This window comes from Eublepharis macularius, chromosome 2, assembly GCF_028583425.1.
Source record: "Eublepharis macularius isolate TG4126 chromosome 2, MPM_Emac_v1.0, whole genome shotgun sequence".
NCBI classification, from domain to species: Eukaryota; Metazoa; Chordata; class Lepidosauria; order Squamata; family Eublepharidae; genus Eublepharis; species Eublepharis macularius.
In genome coordinates, this window is record NC_072791.1 from 196,103,377 (window position 1) to 196,118,497 (window position 15,121).

At 42.1% G+C, this 15,121-nt stretch overlaps 1 protein-coding gene across 1 annotated transcript in view; it reads left to right on the top strand.

Annotated features, from left to right (window-relative positions):
• Window positions 1-5,696: 5,696 nt before the first annotated feature.
• Window positions 5,697-15,121, top strand: part of XIRP2 (xin actin binding repeat containing 2) — a 101,856-nt gene continuing 92,431 nt past the window's right edge. The window contains exon 1 of the mRNA XM_054970114.1: window positions 5,697-5,769. Within this exon, the coding sequence (XP_054826089.1) occupies window positions 5,733-5,769 (37 nt within the window). The 5' untranslated portion in view covers window positions 5,697-5,732. The remainder of the gene's footprint in view (window positions 5,770-15,121) is intronic.

A 15,121-nucleotide genomic window follows, 5' to 3' on the forward strand; every position in this document is an offset into this window, starting at 1 on the left:
TTTAAGATTGCCTCTAGCCTTTTCCTGAAAAAATAGTCAGCTTTAGGAGTTTTGTCTGAGACTAAAATACGACCCTGTTTTTCCCTTCTCCTTCTACATGCACAGTACTTTTCAGCTTAAAATTACCTCTATAAATGAAGACATTTCTCAAACAGTTCAGGACATAGAAAACTTATGGATCACCAAAGTTTCCCCCCCATTCTGTCTTTAGGGTAACTGTGGAGAAAACATAGGCAGTCTGGATACAAACCATCAACCTTATAACATTTCACTTCTCAGTGACCTCAGTTTAAGAACTCTCGTTGCGCAATCTTATGAGTCACCGTGCTGAAAACAGCTCATAGGATCAATCATGGAGTTGGTCCACTGGGACTGTGCTTATCAGCTGGTATAGTTAGTTATTATAGGCATAGAATGGGATGAGGAGGAGCAGGAACACTACGCTAATTGCTTCACCTGGTCTGGACCATTTGTCCAAGCTCAATTCAAGTGCTGCTGCTGCTGTTTAAAGCACTATATGGTTTGGGACCAACTTCCCTGAAGGACCACCTACTTCCTTATAAACCTACCTGACCACAGCGGTCATCTTCAGAGGTCTTGCTTTGGGTGTCCCTGCCTTCTGAGATTAGATGGGTGACAACCTGGGAGAGGACCTTCTCAGTAGTGGCTCCAAAACTCTGGAACTTTCTCCCCAGGGATATTCACCTATACCCTTCTATTGCTGTCTTCCTCCAATGGGTGAAGACTTTGTTGTTTCGTTTGATGTTCCCTCAGTGATTCCCACCCCAATGTTTTAACTGTTGTCTTTATCTGAAGCTCTAGTTTTAAATTGTGTGTGTGTTGGTTTTAATGGTTTTTATGAGATTTTAATTTGTATATTCTAATTTGTTAGACACCTTGGTGGCCTTATGGCAACAAAAAGGCAGTATAAAAATCTTGTTAATAAATAAATAAAATGTAATAACATAATAACTTTCAATTTATATACCGTCCTTCAGGACAACTTAATGCTCACTCGAGCAGTTTACAAAGTGTGTTATTATTATCCCCACAACAATCACCTGGTGAGGTGGATGAGGCTGAGAGAGCTCCGAGAGAGCTGTGACTGATTCAAGTTCACCCAGCTGGCTTCAGGCAGAGGAGTGGGGAATCAAACCTGGCTCTCCAGATTAGAGTCCTGCTGTTCTCATCCATTACACCAGACTGTTCAGAAGCATGGAACAGTGTTCCAATCGTATCTTCATTTCTAGCACAACAGAAAGGAGTGGATCCAGATTTATTTATTTATTTATATTCTGCTTTTCTCCCCAGTGGAAACCCAAAGCAGCTAACAATCTGCAGAGCAAACCAAACAAAAAAAGGGGGGGGGCTTCCGATAGATGAGTCTGCTCTCTCCACTGGCTGATCTTTTGCCCAGATCTAGGTTTGACTCTCAGACTAAGAGCTGATTGGCTGCTAGCTCCAGAGGTTCTCATGGCAATAGCTTCAGTTGTGTATCCATATTAAGACTATTTCAGCTACTCTGTTCAAACGTTAAAAACAAAACCAGATTGACAAATGGCATTCAGTTTTCTGAAGAAGTGTCGTTTACTAAAAATCTATAATGCTGCTAGAGTTCTTTCAAGAACCTGTCTTTGTTTGGAAAGAAACAATAATTTTAGCCATCATGATTAGCGCTCTCTCCGTTAGGAGTCAAAACAGTACTTTAAAATGTCACTGTGTCATGTACATTTCATTCCCCCTTCCTTTTAATTGTACACAATAGGTTCTCAACTAAATCTCAGCTCGTCTGGCATTTTCACAGGTACAGGCTTGTGACAGCTGCCAAAAATCTTTGGCTGTACTCCTCAGAACACTATTGAAGAGTTTTTGATTATCTGCCATGGGAGTTTTCTGGAGTGAAGCGTTTGATGGGATGTGGATGCTGCCTTTTTGAACCTGTCAGCTCATAGTGGGGAAAGGGGTGGGTGGATGGAAAACAATGAGAACCATGGGACACTTTTCTGTACTCATGAGCCTGCCTAAATTCCACAGTATTACTGGGTGCATGATCCATGTCTGCAAAGACACAGCTTCCCAAACTCCATTAGAACTCTGTAACCTCTCCCCACTTAGCGCGAATGCTCAAGTCTGTGCATAGCATATCACAAAAAGACATTACTGGGAAAGAAGACTTGTGCATGTCTCATCTACTTGTCCTTCTTGCCCAATACATGATCTGAACTTATGTTGAAGGTGAGGAGTGGAAACAGGGCCTTTTCTGTCTCTATGCTGGTCAATTTGCACTCAGGCAGATACAGCTAAATAATAGATTAGAATTGCAAAATTCAAAATGGGTTGATTTTACATTGTATGGGAAGCTAGTCATTTCTCAACACTTTTTCAAAGCCTCAATTTTAATTGATTCAGACATATAACATACAGGAGATTCATCAGGAAGATAAACAAAACACAAATGTCTTAAAGAAAAAATGCATAAAGTATTTCTTTGGTTGTAACCATCTAGTACTGTTCCTGTAGAAAATATTATAGAAACTGCTTTGACCTTCAGTAAAGATAAGTGCAAAGAGCAGGTTTGGTGTGGTGGTTAAGAGCAGTGGGACTCTCATCTAGAGTATCAGGTTTGATTCCCACTCCTCCACTTGAAGCCAGCTGGGTGACTTTGGGTCAGTCACAGCTCTTCTAGAGCTCTCTCAGCCCAATCCACCTCACAGGGTGATTGTTGTGGGGATAATAATAACTAGAGATGGGCATGAACCGAAATACAAACCAAAATTAAGCATGAACCAGGCCGGTTTGTGGTTTGTGAACCAGCGGTTCGTCAGATCCCATTTCTGATGAACCGCCACGAACTTTAGGCTGGTTCGTTTGGTTCATTTTTTGGTTCATCACTACAGACAGCCTGGTGCCAATCAATCAGTTTCCTAGGCAATGGGGGATGGAGTTCCTGCATACCTTCTGCTGACCCGGAAGTGATGATTTTCTGACCTGGATGTGACATTTTCACAAACCAAAGAACTGGTTCGCTAACCAGGGGCAGGTTTTTGATTCGTGAAATTTGACGGACCACGAATCACATGGTTCAGATTTTTTCCGGTTCGTGCCTATCTCTAATAATAACATCTCCAGTAGGAGATGAGAAAGACTTCTGTCTGAGTCCATGGAGAGCCTCTGACTGCCTGAGTAGAAAATATTGACCTCGGTGGACTGATGGTCTGATTTGATATAAGTCTGTTTCTTGTGTTAAGGACTGAGGTAACATACAGTTTAACAACATGCAAAGTATTTGGCTGCATAAGAGCTCAAAGCTTAAGAAAGTCCCATTGTGTAGTTTAGATTAATGCAACGATCATATTGCCGATGGCCCTCGCTATTCTTGTTTTGTTTCCCTCTCCTACTGCCCTGATTTTTGCTTTTTCCATGAATGTTCTTCCTGTCTTCCGCTGCTGCATATTTTTCTCTCGTTGATTACTGGTACAACTTTGGCAACTCAAAGAGTCTTGATTTCAGGTGCTACTCTGCAGACAGGTGCAGGTTTTACTCATTATTCAGTGTTTACTGGATATTCATAACCAGCATGAGGTAGAAGACAATTTACCAAAAAAAAAAAAAAGTCAATAGGAGTCTCTTTAAAAAAATGGTTAGTCATATACAGCCAAAATGTAGAGAACAGTTCTGCCTTACAAAACAACCAAAATAAGTTAAATGCAGTAAATGTGTTTCAGAAGTTATGCTGTTACATTTTATGTCGAAACTGCTTTAATTGAACACATAGAGCAGATTTCAACAGTCATTAGTTCTCTGTAGTTACTGCAAAGATACCTGTTTGTTATACCATCAGGGAATAAAATATTTTGTACTAGGGACCTTTTCCGTCTGGTTCCCATTCAATGTCTCAAGTCATCAACCATTGTGGCTGCAACTGGTTTGGCTTACTTATTTAACACAGGGTGTGTGTTCAAGGCTTTTAATGCCAGATGGGCTGATACGCTTTCTTTATTACGTCCTAACTGTCAAATCAAGAGGATAATAAACAGCTCTTCAGATTACCACAGTTAGTTAGTGATACTGTATTTTGTTCTAAAGGGCTACTTAACTACCGGTTTTCTGTGTGCATGTGAGGATTACGGTGTGAAATGCTTGGAAGGTAAATGAGTTTGTGGTGATGATTAGTAAAAATCTATTACAAAGCACTTAGCCCTGGACTTATCCGGGGCCCCATTTGCGGTCCATGAAGTGAGAGGGTGCAGCACGCAATAGCCACCATCCTTTTGAGCGCCTGGGAGCTCCCATTTGCCTCTGTGGGCTGCACATGCAACCCCAGGTTCAAAATTGCCAGCCAGCCAATCAGGAGCAGGCTGGACATCTGGTGGGGCGGGTCGCAGCCAGTGTACCTTGAGGGCAAAGTCTTCCCTCTGGTCTGCCTGGTGGGGATAAATGACAGAGCCAGCTGGGCTTCCAGCATTCCACTCCTGAACCTGCTTCCCATCCCATATTTGTTTCTGGGGGTCGTTGGGAGTTTGCAATGGCTCATGGGTTTGAGAAATTTTCTGGTTGATCGTTGCTTTTGGGATATGCAGCGTGTTTGGTGGCATTGTGGTTATCTCTGTCACAACTTTGGGTAGGGACAGTTTTGGCACTGGGTATGGATTCTTTTGGGGGGAAACCGGGCCTGCGAGCCCAGTTCCTTTATGCTTTGGGATCCTTTTAAGGGTTCTTGGGGGTGATGCATTGCAGGAAAAAGCCCAGTCGGGGGTTGTTGGGGCATGCTCACTCCCAGGCAGCAGGGGAATCCATGCAGAGGTTTGCACCCATGTGGAGTCCCCAGGGCCTTTCATCCCCAGTGGTTTCCCCCTTCATCACGGCTGAAGGTGGTCCTAGGCCAGCAAGCAGGTCAGCAAATGCTTGGATTGGTACCCAATAAACCAATAAAGTTGTGGCCTTTTATTTCCAACAAGTCATCTTGGTGTTTCTATGTCCTACTCTTGCCCCCTCAGCCCTTGACTCTGGACCTGCAAAATGAACGCTTTCATAGTTGATTAAAAGTCAACTGAAACACAGCCAACTTCCAAAATTGCCGTTAGATTATATTATGCATGTTATGTTTTATTGTAGCATAAGCTTTCGAGAACCACAAATGCATCTGACGAAGAGAGCTGTGGTTCTCAAAAGCTTATGCTACAATAAAGTTGGTTAAAGGTGCTACTGGACTCTTTACTGTTTTGCAACTACAGACTAACACGGCTAACTCCTCTGGATCTATGTTAAAGTAGTTTAAGAATGCATCAGTTTACTCAGGACCTTTTTTATTGTGACTCTTACAAGCAGTCTTTCTTTCCGGGAAAGGTGAAATGCTCATAAAATAAATGCCAATTAAGAACAGCAGCAATTACCCAGTTTCTGTGTCAAAATGTAAACTGATTGTCCATGTACATTCCCAGCCCTCTAGTACAATGCTATAGAGAATTCCCCAGAAGAATATTGGAAAACATCAGTTGTGTAATAGAATCCCACTGCTCCCTCCCTCGCCTCCTCCTGCCCTCCTCCCCCAGACAACCACATCTGTTTCCTACTGATAGCTTTTTAATACACATCCCCTTAATGTCTTCTAACAGGAAGTAGAAATTGAGAGAAGTTCGCGATCGCCAGCATTTAAGAATCAGCCTGGGAGTCATTCCATCATTCTTCTGAAAGACCCAGAAGCAAAAGGTGGCAAAACATTTTTTGACAAGATGTCATCAGAAAATGCTCAGAACGACAGCGCCGAAGGTTAGCGGATCACTTTTCATTCTGCTTGTTTGCTTTCATACCGTAGACAGAACAAGTAAGAAAACTTTACTATGTGCCGATTTCTTTTTATAAAGATTCAAAGTCAAGCGGTTGATGATAATGTATAGATGAGCTAGAGAACAGAACAGCATTATAATGACTGTAAAGCAGGGATTTATTTGATGTTCTCATAACTTTTGAAAGACCATTGTGTACGGTTTGGAAGAAGTGTTCTGCAATGAAGTGGTAACAAGAAGAACTAAATTTCTCCCTTTAAAGACACTGTCCTGGTTTCAGATAAAGCATTTTGTTAATTTCTTTACCAATAAACAGTGCAGGGTACTTTTTCTTGATCATTACAATATCGCAGGAAGATCATGGCTATGTAAACAAAGGCGAATTCAATAAAAGGATAAAATGTGCTTTTCAATTTGGAGGGGAAAAAAAAACTTATCCTAAAACCTCTTTAATGATATCATGTCAGAACATAATGGAATGATGCCACACTTTAGGAAAACTATTACTGGGCCTCATTTTGATTTATCCATGATTTGAAAATGCTGTTTAAATGTGAATAGCTCAGATGCTTCAAATTGCAAAATTTACCATAAATTTCAGTGTCAGAACATCAGAATACAAATAAAGAACAAATATAGTATCGCATTTCTTGACAATGATTTTTCATTCTGTATTTTGTAATCAGCAAAGTGTTTATCAAAATGTAGCCATTATTAAAAAGCTTCTCTTTGTTTCTGTAAGGGCATAGTTTTATGTATAATCAGATCGCTGATACATTGAACATCCAAAGCTATACATTCTTTTTGAAACCAGCTTCTTAAAAAGTTAGCGAAGTTTAAATGCCTCCCATGAATGCAGTTTAGCTAAATGAATGCAATAAAAAATAGCCTGATAATGACTTAAATAACTTGGTATATATAACACTGCAACGCTATACCTAGTTAGGCTGGTTCAATCCCATAGGCTTCAGTGGGATTTTGTAGCATATCTGTGCACAGGCAATAAACCAGAATGGACGGGAGCCTACATATTTGCATACCTCCCATTGACTTGATTGCAATTTACAAACTTTTTGAAAGGTTTCGTTTACCAAAGAGCCAAACAGAAGTCGATACTGGTATGTTTTGATTGGATCCCTAATTATAGAGACTGTTTACAACAAAACATTGTAACGACCAAATGTATTACCATTTTTTTTTATTAAACATATAGTTTCGCACAATTTGTTCTGGAACATTTTGCATGTCTGATGTTGTTATTAGACTGAAGAAAAGCTACTGGATGTACCGAAGCTGAAATGACATTGGTCTGTGGCTTCCCGTTTGTGGCACACCACTCATGCAAAATGGCTGAGGTGTGGTGAACTGGGCTCTTCAAACTACAGTATGAGAATAACACATTAAGGGGGTTTGGAACCTACCAGCTTTTCTCACCTGATGCACCTCCTTCCTGCAGCTCTCATAGTTTTTGTTCATACTCAAGTCAGCACATTATTTTAATGGTCAAAAGGGCCTTCGTCCTGCTTTTGCCAGCAGAAAAGGTTCAGGCCACAGTATGGGATGGGTCATTGCAACCAGCCAATAACCTGGTCACCTTGACAGTAAGCAGTCTCTGTTACTCCCTTGTGATGCTTCACACTGACCTAGGGAATTTTGTTATCAAGTGAAATAGAATGAGCAGTTTACTTGATGCTACTTTGCTTGCCTGGGCTCATGGCCTGGAGGCAGGCAGATGGTTCAAAAGGGGAGGAGGCATGGATCCAACCAGAAAAGGGGAAGAAGACTAGCAAAGGCAATACTGGGGATCATAGGAACTTCATAGAGGGTAAACTGGATCTCAGGAGAACCATGTACATTGTCCTGAGTTCCTTAAGAAAGGGCAGGATGAAAATGTGATATTTATTTATTATTTCCATTTATAGTCTGACTCTCAACTATGTCCCATTAATTTCATTGGAATTTAAGTACAACTCGCTTTCAGGGGGAGCTTTGTGGGAATTTTATGGATATCTATAAAGTGGCACGAATTTTTTATAATCTGCTTTGATAGTTTTGTAGGCAAGTAAGCTGCACATAAACGAAATGATATATGTCGTATTCGTATTCTGATGTCCTTGGTCCAGAAATATTGGGTATTTGTTAAGCCCTCATCTTCCATTAGATGTAGGTTTGCTAGGTCCTCAGCATCCCAAACCCTAATGAGGTGATGGCACAGTGGACAGAAGTAATCATGGTAATATTTCTGTATTCCACTAGGAAATATACAATATGGTATCTGTGAATGTGAGAAGTCACAATCATGTGGTTTTAGAGGGATGAGCACCAAAAGTATTTAAAAACCCAACAATATGGGTTTCTGCTAAACATAAACATGAAGTTGGGCTGCTGGTGCCTGATTGTTGCTTCTCATCTCCAGTGTGCATGTGCAGTAGTTACCATAAGCAGGCATACTCGGAAATCTTAAAATAAGCCATCAAGTGTGGGGGCTATCTGATGGACCTGAGATTTCTATCTCAAACTGAGAGCCAGTTTGATGTAGTGGTTAAGAGCGGCAGGACTCTAATCTGGAGAGCTGGGTTTGATTCCCCAGTCCTCCACTTGAAGTCAGCTGGGTGACCTTGGGTCAGTCACAGCTTCTTGGAGCTCTCTCAGCCCCACCCACCTCACAGGGTGATTGTCGTAAGGATAATAATAACACACTTTGTAAACCACTCTGAGTGGGTGTTAACTTGTCCTGAAGGGCTGTATATAAATCGAATGTTAAAAAAATGTTTTAAAAATATGATGAGTAAATTACTTCCCCTGCAACATGATCTTCCAAGGTTACCAGAATTTTGACCTTCCCCCAGATCCCCCCAACTCACAGTAGTCCTGAGGCTAAGGGCAAATCCACACACCCTTGGAGTGTCCCGGCGTTGCGCTAAATGTTCACTAAACACCCGGAAGTATAGCATCTTTCTAGTGCAATTTCTGAAATCACGCTAGAAAGACGCTATACTTCCGGGTGTTTAACAAACATTTAGTGCAACTCCAGGACGCACCAAGGTCGTGTGGATTTGCCCCAAATCAGGTTAAACCTTACAATAAAACCATATCGAATACATTTGTCATTATCACTGAAAAAAAATAACTTCATTCACCAGGGTTTAGCTCGACACATATTTTCAAAGTCAGGACTCTGAGTCCAGACATGCAAAGTATGCAGTTAAAGTAGAGAGTTTCCTTGCTCATACGCCATTCTCTGTGAGGAAAAGGCCACTTTGGATGTTGTAGGGTCCTGTGACGAAGAAATGATTGTTGACACAGACGGCTCTTTTATGCCTAGGATTAGGGGGAGTGTGCTTCAACAACTACCATTTTAGAAGTTAAGGGCTGTAAATAAGAACGAGTGCAAAATAAGCTTAACTGCCTGTTTGATTTGTTTGTTCTGTTCATGCACGTTCACGAAATCTCCAGATCAACCTTGATCTATCATCCTTGAGAGAAGCACTATCTTTTGGCATGAGCCAAGTAAATCTTTAGGAAGCGAGGTGACATGAATAAGGAATAAGCAGAATCCTGTCAGAGGCGTGTTTGAACCTTGCCTTCTTTATGTTTTAAACAGAGCGGGCTCTATGGCTGTATGAACAGATTGGTTGGAATTTCCAACTGGGGAAAACATTCTTTTCTCAGAAATATGCTCTTAAAAAGAGATTTTTGTTGCATTTTCCACAAGCAAGTCTCATAAATCAGGATCTTCAACAGCCCTAATGGCCTCTCTCACATTTATAATAATTAGACTGCCAACAGCTGAGAGACAATAATGTACGTTTTTAGCCAAATGATTTCATATGATGTGGCACAGAGGACCCTGGTAACAATCTATTTTTCATTCAGTTGCAGACCACAGTGGACATTTACATTGTATCATTTAAAATATGTTGATATTTGTATTACTCATCTTTGTTTCTGAGAATTATTACTGGGGCCATTGTGTCACGGGGAGGGAACATTTCCCCCCTTTGGAATTATCCTCTTTAGATGTAGTGAGTCAAAACATACATTTATTTGGTTTCATTTGATTTTGTTGACAGGCCATAGCTTAGAAGAGATTATCAATTGCATTCGTTCATATGTGACATTTCTCAGAATTTCTTTCTTTCAAAACTCTTTCTTTCCTTTTCGACTTCCTAATCCAAACTTTCCAAGAGGGAAACACCAATTTCCTTAGGGGCAATGGAAACCCGAAAGAGAAAAAAAATGGTATGATGGAGAAAGGTAGTTGTCAGGCAAAAATTTCGACTGGAGTAAGAACACACACAATCGAACTGGTGTGCAGGACAGAATGATCGGTTTCCATCTACATCCCAAGTAGAGAGGGAAGTTCAAGTGAGCTTTTTTAAGGTGAGACTTAGTAAAAGAGACTGAGTACTTCTGCTGTAGTCTAAGGTAAACCTGTCAAGAGCAGAATGAAAAAAAAATCACTCTAGATATGAAAAGACTGTTGGCTCCCATATAAGAAGATCTTCTACAGAGTACTTCTCCAGGTCTCACTTTCAGAGGTGAGAGGAGTGACTATCAGGGGAAGATTCCCTCACGATGGTTCTTTCACTGTGGAATTCCCTTCCCATAGTTATCAGTAGCATGTCATCAGCTTTAGGTGCCAATTTAAGACTTTTTATTCACCCAGGCTTTGGGCTGCTGCTTGTTGTTTATTTGTATGTGTGTGTTTTGAGTCTTCAGGTTTTAATAGTACTTGGTTGAGGAGGCAGGATTCGGGTGCAAGATTTGGGTCCAGCAGTACCTTAAAGACCAACTAGATTTCCAGGTTGTGAGCTTTCAAGAGTCAGAGCTCCCTTCGTAGAAAGCTCAGACTCTGGAAATCTAGTTGGTCTTTAAGGTACTACTGGACCTGAATCTTTCTCTTCTGCTACAGACCAACACATCTGCCACCTGATAAATAATGTGACAGGCTTATATACTAATACCACAGCAACAATGCTTTTCCAACAGATTGGGTCATAATTAACTAACGATGCAGCAGACCCTTGCAATTAGCAGGGAATCCCGTTCTGGGGTCACTGGGTTGATAAAGTATAGTCCACAAATGCTGGGAAGCAGGGTTCTGTAGCCTCGCACTAATAAAACAACAACATTGCCTGCAATATGGCAAGTCAGAAATCTGTGAATGGCAAGGGTCTTCTCTTCTCATGGTGCACCATCTACATATTCTTAGTAGACATTTTGACCTGCCCAGTAGGATAGCATAAAGGTAAAAAAGGTAAAGGTAGTCCCCTGTGCAAGCACAAGTCATTACTGACCCATGGGGGACATCGCATCATGACGTTTTCTCGGCAGACTTTTTACGGGGTGGTTTGCCATTGCCTTCCCCAGTCATCTACACTTTACCCCCAGGAAACTGGGTACTCATTTTACTGACCTTGGAAGGATGGAAGGCTGAGTCAACCTTGAGCTAGCTACTTGAACCCGGCTTCTGCCAGGATCGAACTCAGGTCGTGAGCAGAGCTTGAGCTGCAGTATTGCTGCTTACAACTCTGCGCCACGGGGCTCTGTAGTAGGATAGCATCTCGTTCTCATATTATGAACTGGGAAGATGAGCTTGCAGAAGCAGAGAAAGCACAGTTGTCAAGATTATACCTAGGGCACTGATTGTAATTAGTCATAGAAGATAAATGGGGCCTTCATATACAGACACAGTATACCACAGCTGCTGGAGGCAAACAGGGAGTGCACCTGGTCATTGTAACCAGCAGGATGCTGAACCAGATGGCTCCTTGGTCTGATCCAGCAGAGTAGAGATGGAGAGCCATTATTAAAAACAATTGTACAATCTGGCCACGTACGTTTTGCATTCCCATTACTAACCTAGGAAATGTCAAGATGGAAAAAACGGAATTTTTGTCTTCTGTGTTACAGTATACTCAGTCTGGAGGGTAAAGGCCCCCCCACCTTTGAGTCTTTTCATTGACTCCTTTCTGTTTAATGTAGAAAGACTTCTGTCCCAGTTCCTTCACTGACTACAAATGAAGCCTTTCCCTGTATGTTGTCAAGATCGGGAGCTGTCAAACAGCCAAACCTAAAACCATTAAGGGCATTAGAGGTTAAAAGCAAGGGTGGTTTTACTCTGAAATATTGCTTAATAAAAATGAAATTTCATGTTTATTATCTTCCAATGACTTTGGAATCAACTCATTCATTTTGCTTAAATAAAGGCCAAGTTAACTCAGTCTGCAATTAGATTTTTGAAAGCCGCACCCACCTCCCTCGTAACCGAAGTGCTCCCAAATGCACTTCTCCCATTCACAACTCCTGGGGGATCTAACGGGCTTTCATTAGGTGAAGCGCAAGGAATACAACTTAGCTTGTGATGGTGCTGTGGGTGGAGAGGTGGATTTCACAAAGGCACCAGTTGGGATCCACACTGTATTGTGGGAGGAGCAATAGATGGCTGGGAACTTTCCTCCTCACTTCTCCTGATCCCCCCCTTCAGGATATCATAATGTCTTGAGCAGACCAATTCCCTACTTCTTCTGTTTTTAACCATTCACAGCCCCTCGACGGCTTTCAATATTCCCCGGACTATGGACTCACTCTGTCCTGATCCTGATAGGGGCTTTTTGTGCAGAAGGCCCTTTACATTGTCAAACTAATTTTCTTATGCACACCTGAGTATGTAGAACAACTTTGTCTCCTGTATCATGCTTTAGGCAAGAATTCCCCTCCCGCATACCATGCAAACCATGCGTGAGACTTGTAGCAGTAGCTTTGTTAACCAGGGGGGTGACTGCTTTTTCTCTGTGGGTCCCCGTGCCTTTGTTCCAGTAGGGTTCCTGGGTATGCTCGGCATAGACAGGCATTGACAGAGAAAACCTGCACTGTTGTTTCTCTCTCTGCCATGCCGATTTCAAAGTCAACGCTAGTACAGATCTGTCAACCCCGTCCTGTTATGCTGTCAGAATTCACACCGCAACTGTTTCTGTTTGTAAAAGCTGTGACTGTTTCTGTTGAGTCTCTGTTTTCATGAAGGTTTTTTGATGAGGAAAGCTCTCATCTTAATCCTCACTTTAGATATCTTCATGATGAGGCAAACTTGAGGAATGTGCAGTAGGTTGACCGTACACCATACACCACTGAGGCTGAGGGTGTATATTAGAGAGATGCATAAACACCTGCTGGTTTAGCTTGCAACCTGAGGGCCAGTTGTGAACTGATCTGTAGTAGTTCGATGATCTGTTTGTGAGTGTTCAGTAGGTTGTTTCATAGTATTCCTTACTAACCATGCAATATAGTACAATTGGCTTTTCACACATGCACGTTCTCACACAGCCTGATTGAGTTCTACTACCCCTACCTCCTCCACTGCATAACTGTTCTGCTCACTAGGCAATTGTTTAAATAGACAATTAGATCACTGGAAAATCCTATAAATCAGTCATCAATAAATGCTGTTTTTCAATAAAATCCCTACCCTTTGGTGTCTGTCTAAGTGGTCCTTACAGTGTAATCCTAAGAGGAGATACTCCCATCTAAGCTCATGGAAATCAATGGGCCCAGAGTGGAGTAACTCTTCTTAGGATTGCATTGATAGTGACCTAATGGACACTGATCAGTTTGAAGTAGCAGTATCTTTGCACATGCTAAGTTTTGAGAAAATATAGTGCAAGCTGGTTCAGCAGGCATTTGTGACTGCACAGCAAGAACCAAAAGGACCAGCTGATTGGCTCACAGCCCAGTAACAGCTTTGGATGTGGCAATTTCGACAATCCAATATGTTCACAGTGAAATCCCCAGCATCTCTAGTCTTTTCTCCCTGGAGCACTATCAAGCATGAGGAGGAGACCCCAATCCTGGCAATTCAATTGTGTCTAACTTGGACTTCTCAACTTCTCCTTGTGCTGCAGTCCCCATGAAACTTTTTTGCTGGAGGTCAGAGAACCCTCAGGAAGAACATGGAGCAAAGTGGGAGACTGCCACATGGGGATGAATCAGCAGAAATCACGGCCCCCTTTCCCACAAGCAGAGAAAGAGCTCCATAGGATGAATTGTGTCATTAGATACAGGCTAGTATTTTCTTGATACCCCCCAACCCCTTCATTACTACTCATATAACAGTAATACTACTATTAGTATATAGTACTAATACTATACTATCAGTATACTAATACTATACTATTAGGTGAAGGCAGGGCTTTTTTCTGGGAAAAGAGGTGGTGGAACTTAGGACTGCACAATGACTTCACTTTGGGTCAACTAGAAAAAGGGGGGAGTTTTTTAAAGTTTAAATTGCCATCAGCGAAAATGGTCACAAGGCCAGCAATCTAAACTCCCCTCTGTCTGGAGATCAGGGGGCGGGGCCACCGGCCATGTGACCATTTTCAAGAGGTGCCGGAACTCTGTTCCACCACGTTTCAGCTGAAAAAAAGGCCTGGGTAAAGGTAAAGGTAGTCCCCTGTGCAAGCACTGAGTCATTACTGACCCGTGGGGGGACGTTGCATCACGACGTTTTCTTGGCAGACTTTTTACCAGGTGGTTTGCCATCGCCTTCCCCAGTCATCTACACTTTACCCCCAGGAAACTGGGTACTCATTTTACCTACCTCAGAAGGATGGAAGGCTCAGTCAACCTTGAGCCAGCTACCTGAACCCAGCTTCTGCCAGGATCGAACTCAGGTCATGAGCAGAGCTTGGGCTGCAGTACTGCTGCTTACCACTCTGCGCCACGGGGCTCTTAGTACTATTAGTATAGTACTAATACTATACTGTTAGTACTATTACTACTAATAGTAATACTACTCATATAATAGTAAACCCGGCAGTTGAGTCACACAAAATGGTAGGGAAAGGAAGATTGACAAAAAAGTATCCTAGGATAATAGCTAGCAGACCCCAGCTCTCATTCTAATGAGCATGGTGAGGATATGGCTGAATGGGATGAAAGAAGCTGGGAAACAGATATCCAGGGGCTCAAATGGAAACGACTGGCTTGTGTTCCAGTCACTCTGATTGGGTATTGCACTGTTTTCCCAGATGCATGCATATGTGTCTTCTCCCAGGCATTTTTCTTTGGAGACTGTAGTCAAGGACTGAATGTGGTGCTTCTTATATGCTAAGCCTATGCTTTTCCATTGAGGTTCCACATGGGGATCTTCAGTACTGGGCTATATGGCCAGGAGTTATTGCATGCGGATTGGAAGAGGATGGATTCAATCCCTTGAAGATTAGAACAGATCTATACTATATCTGCCCTGGATAGCCCAGGCAAGGCCAATCTTGTCAGATCTTGGAAAGTAAGCAGAGTTGGCCTTGGTTAGTAAATGGATGGGAAACCTACAAAGA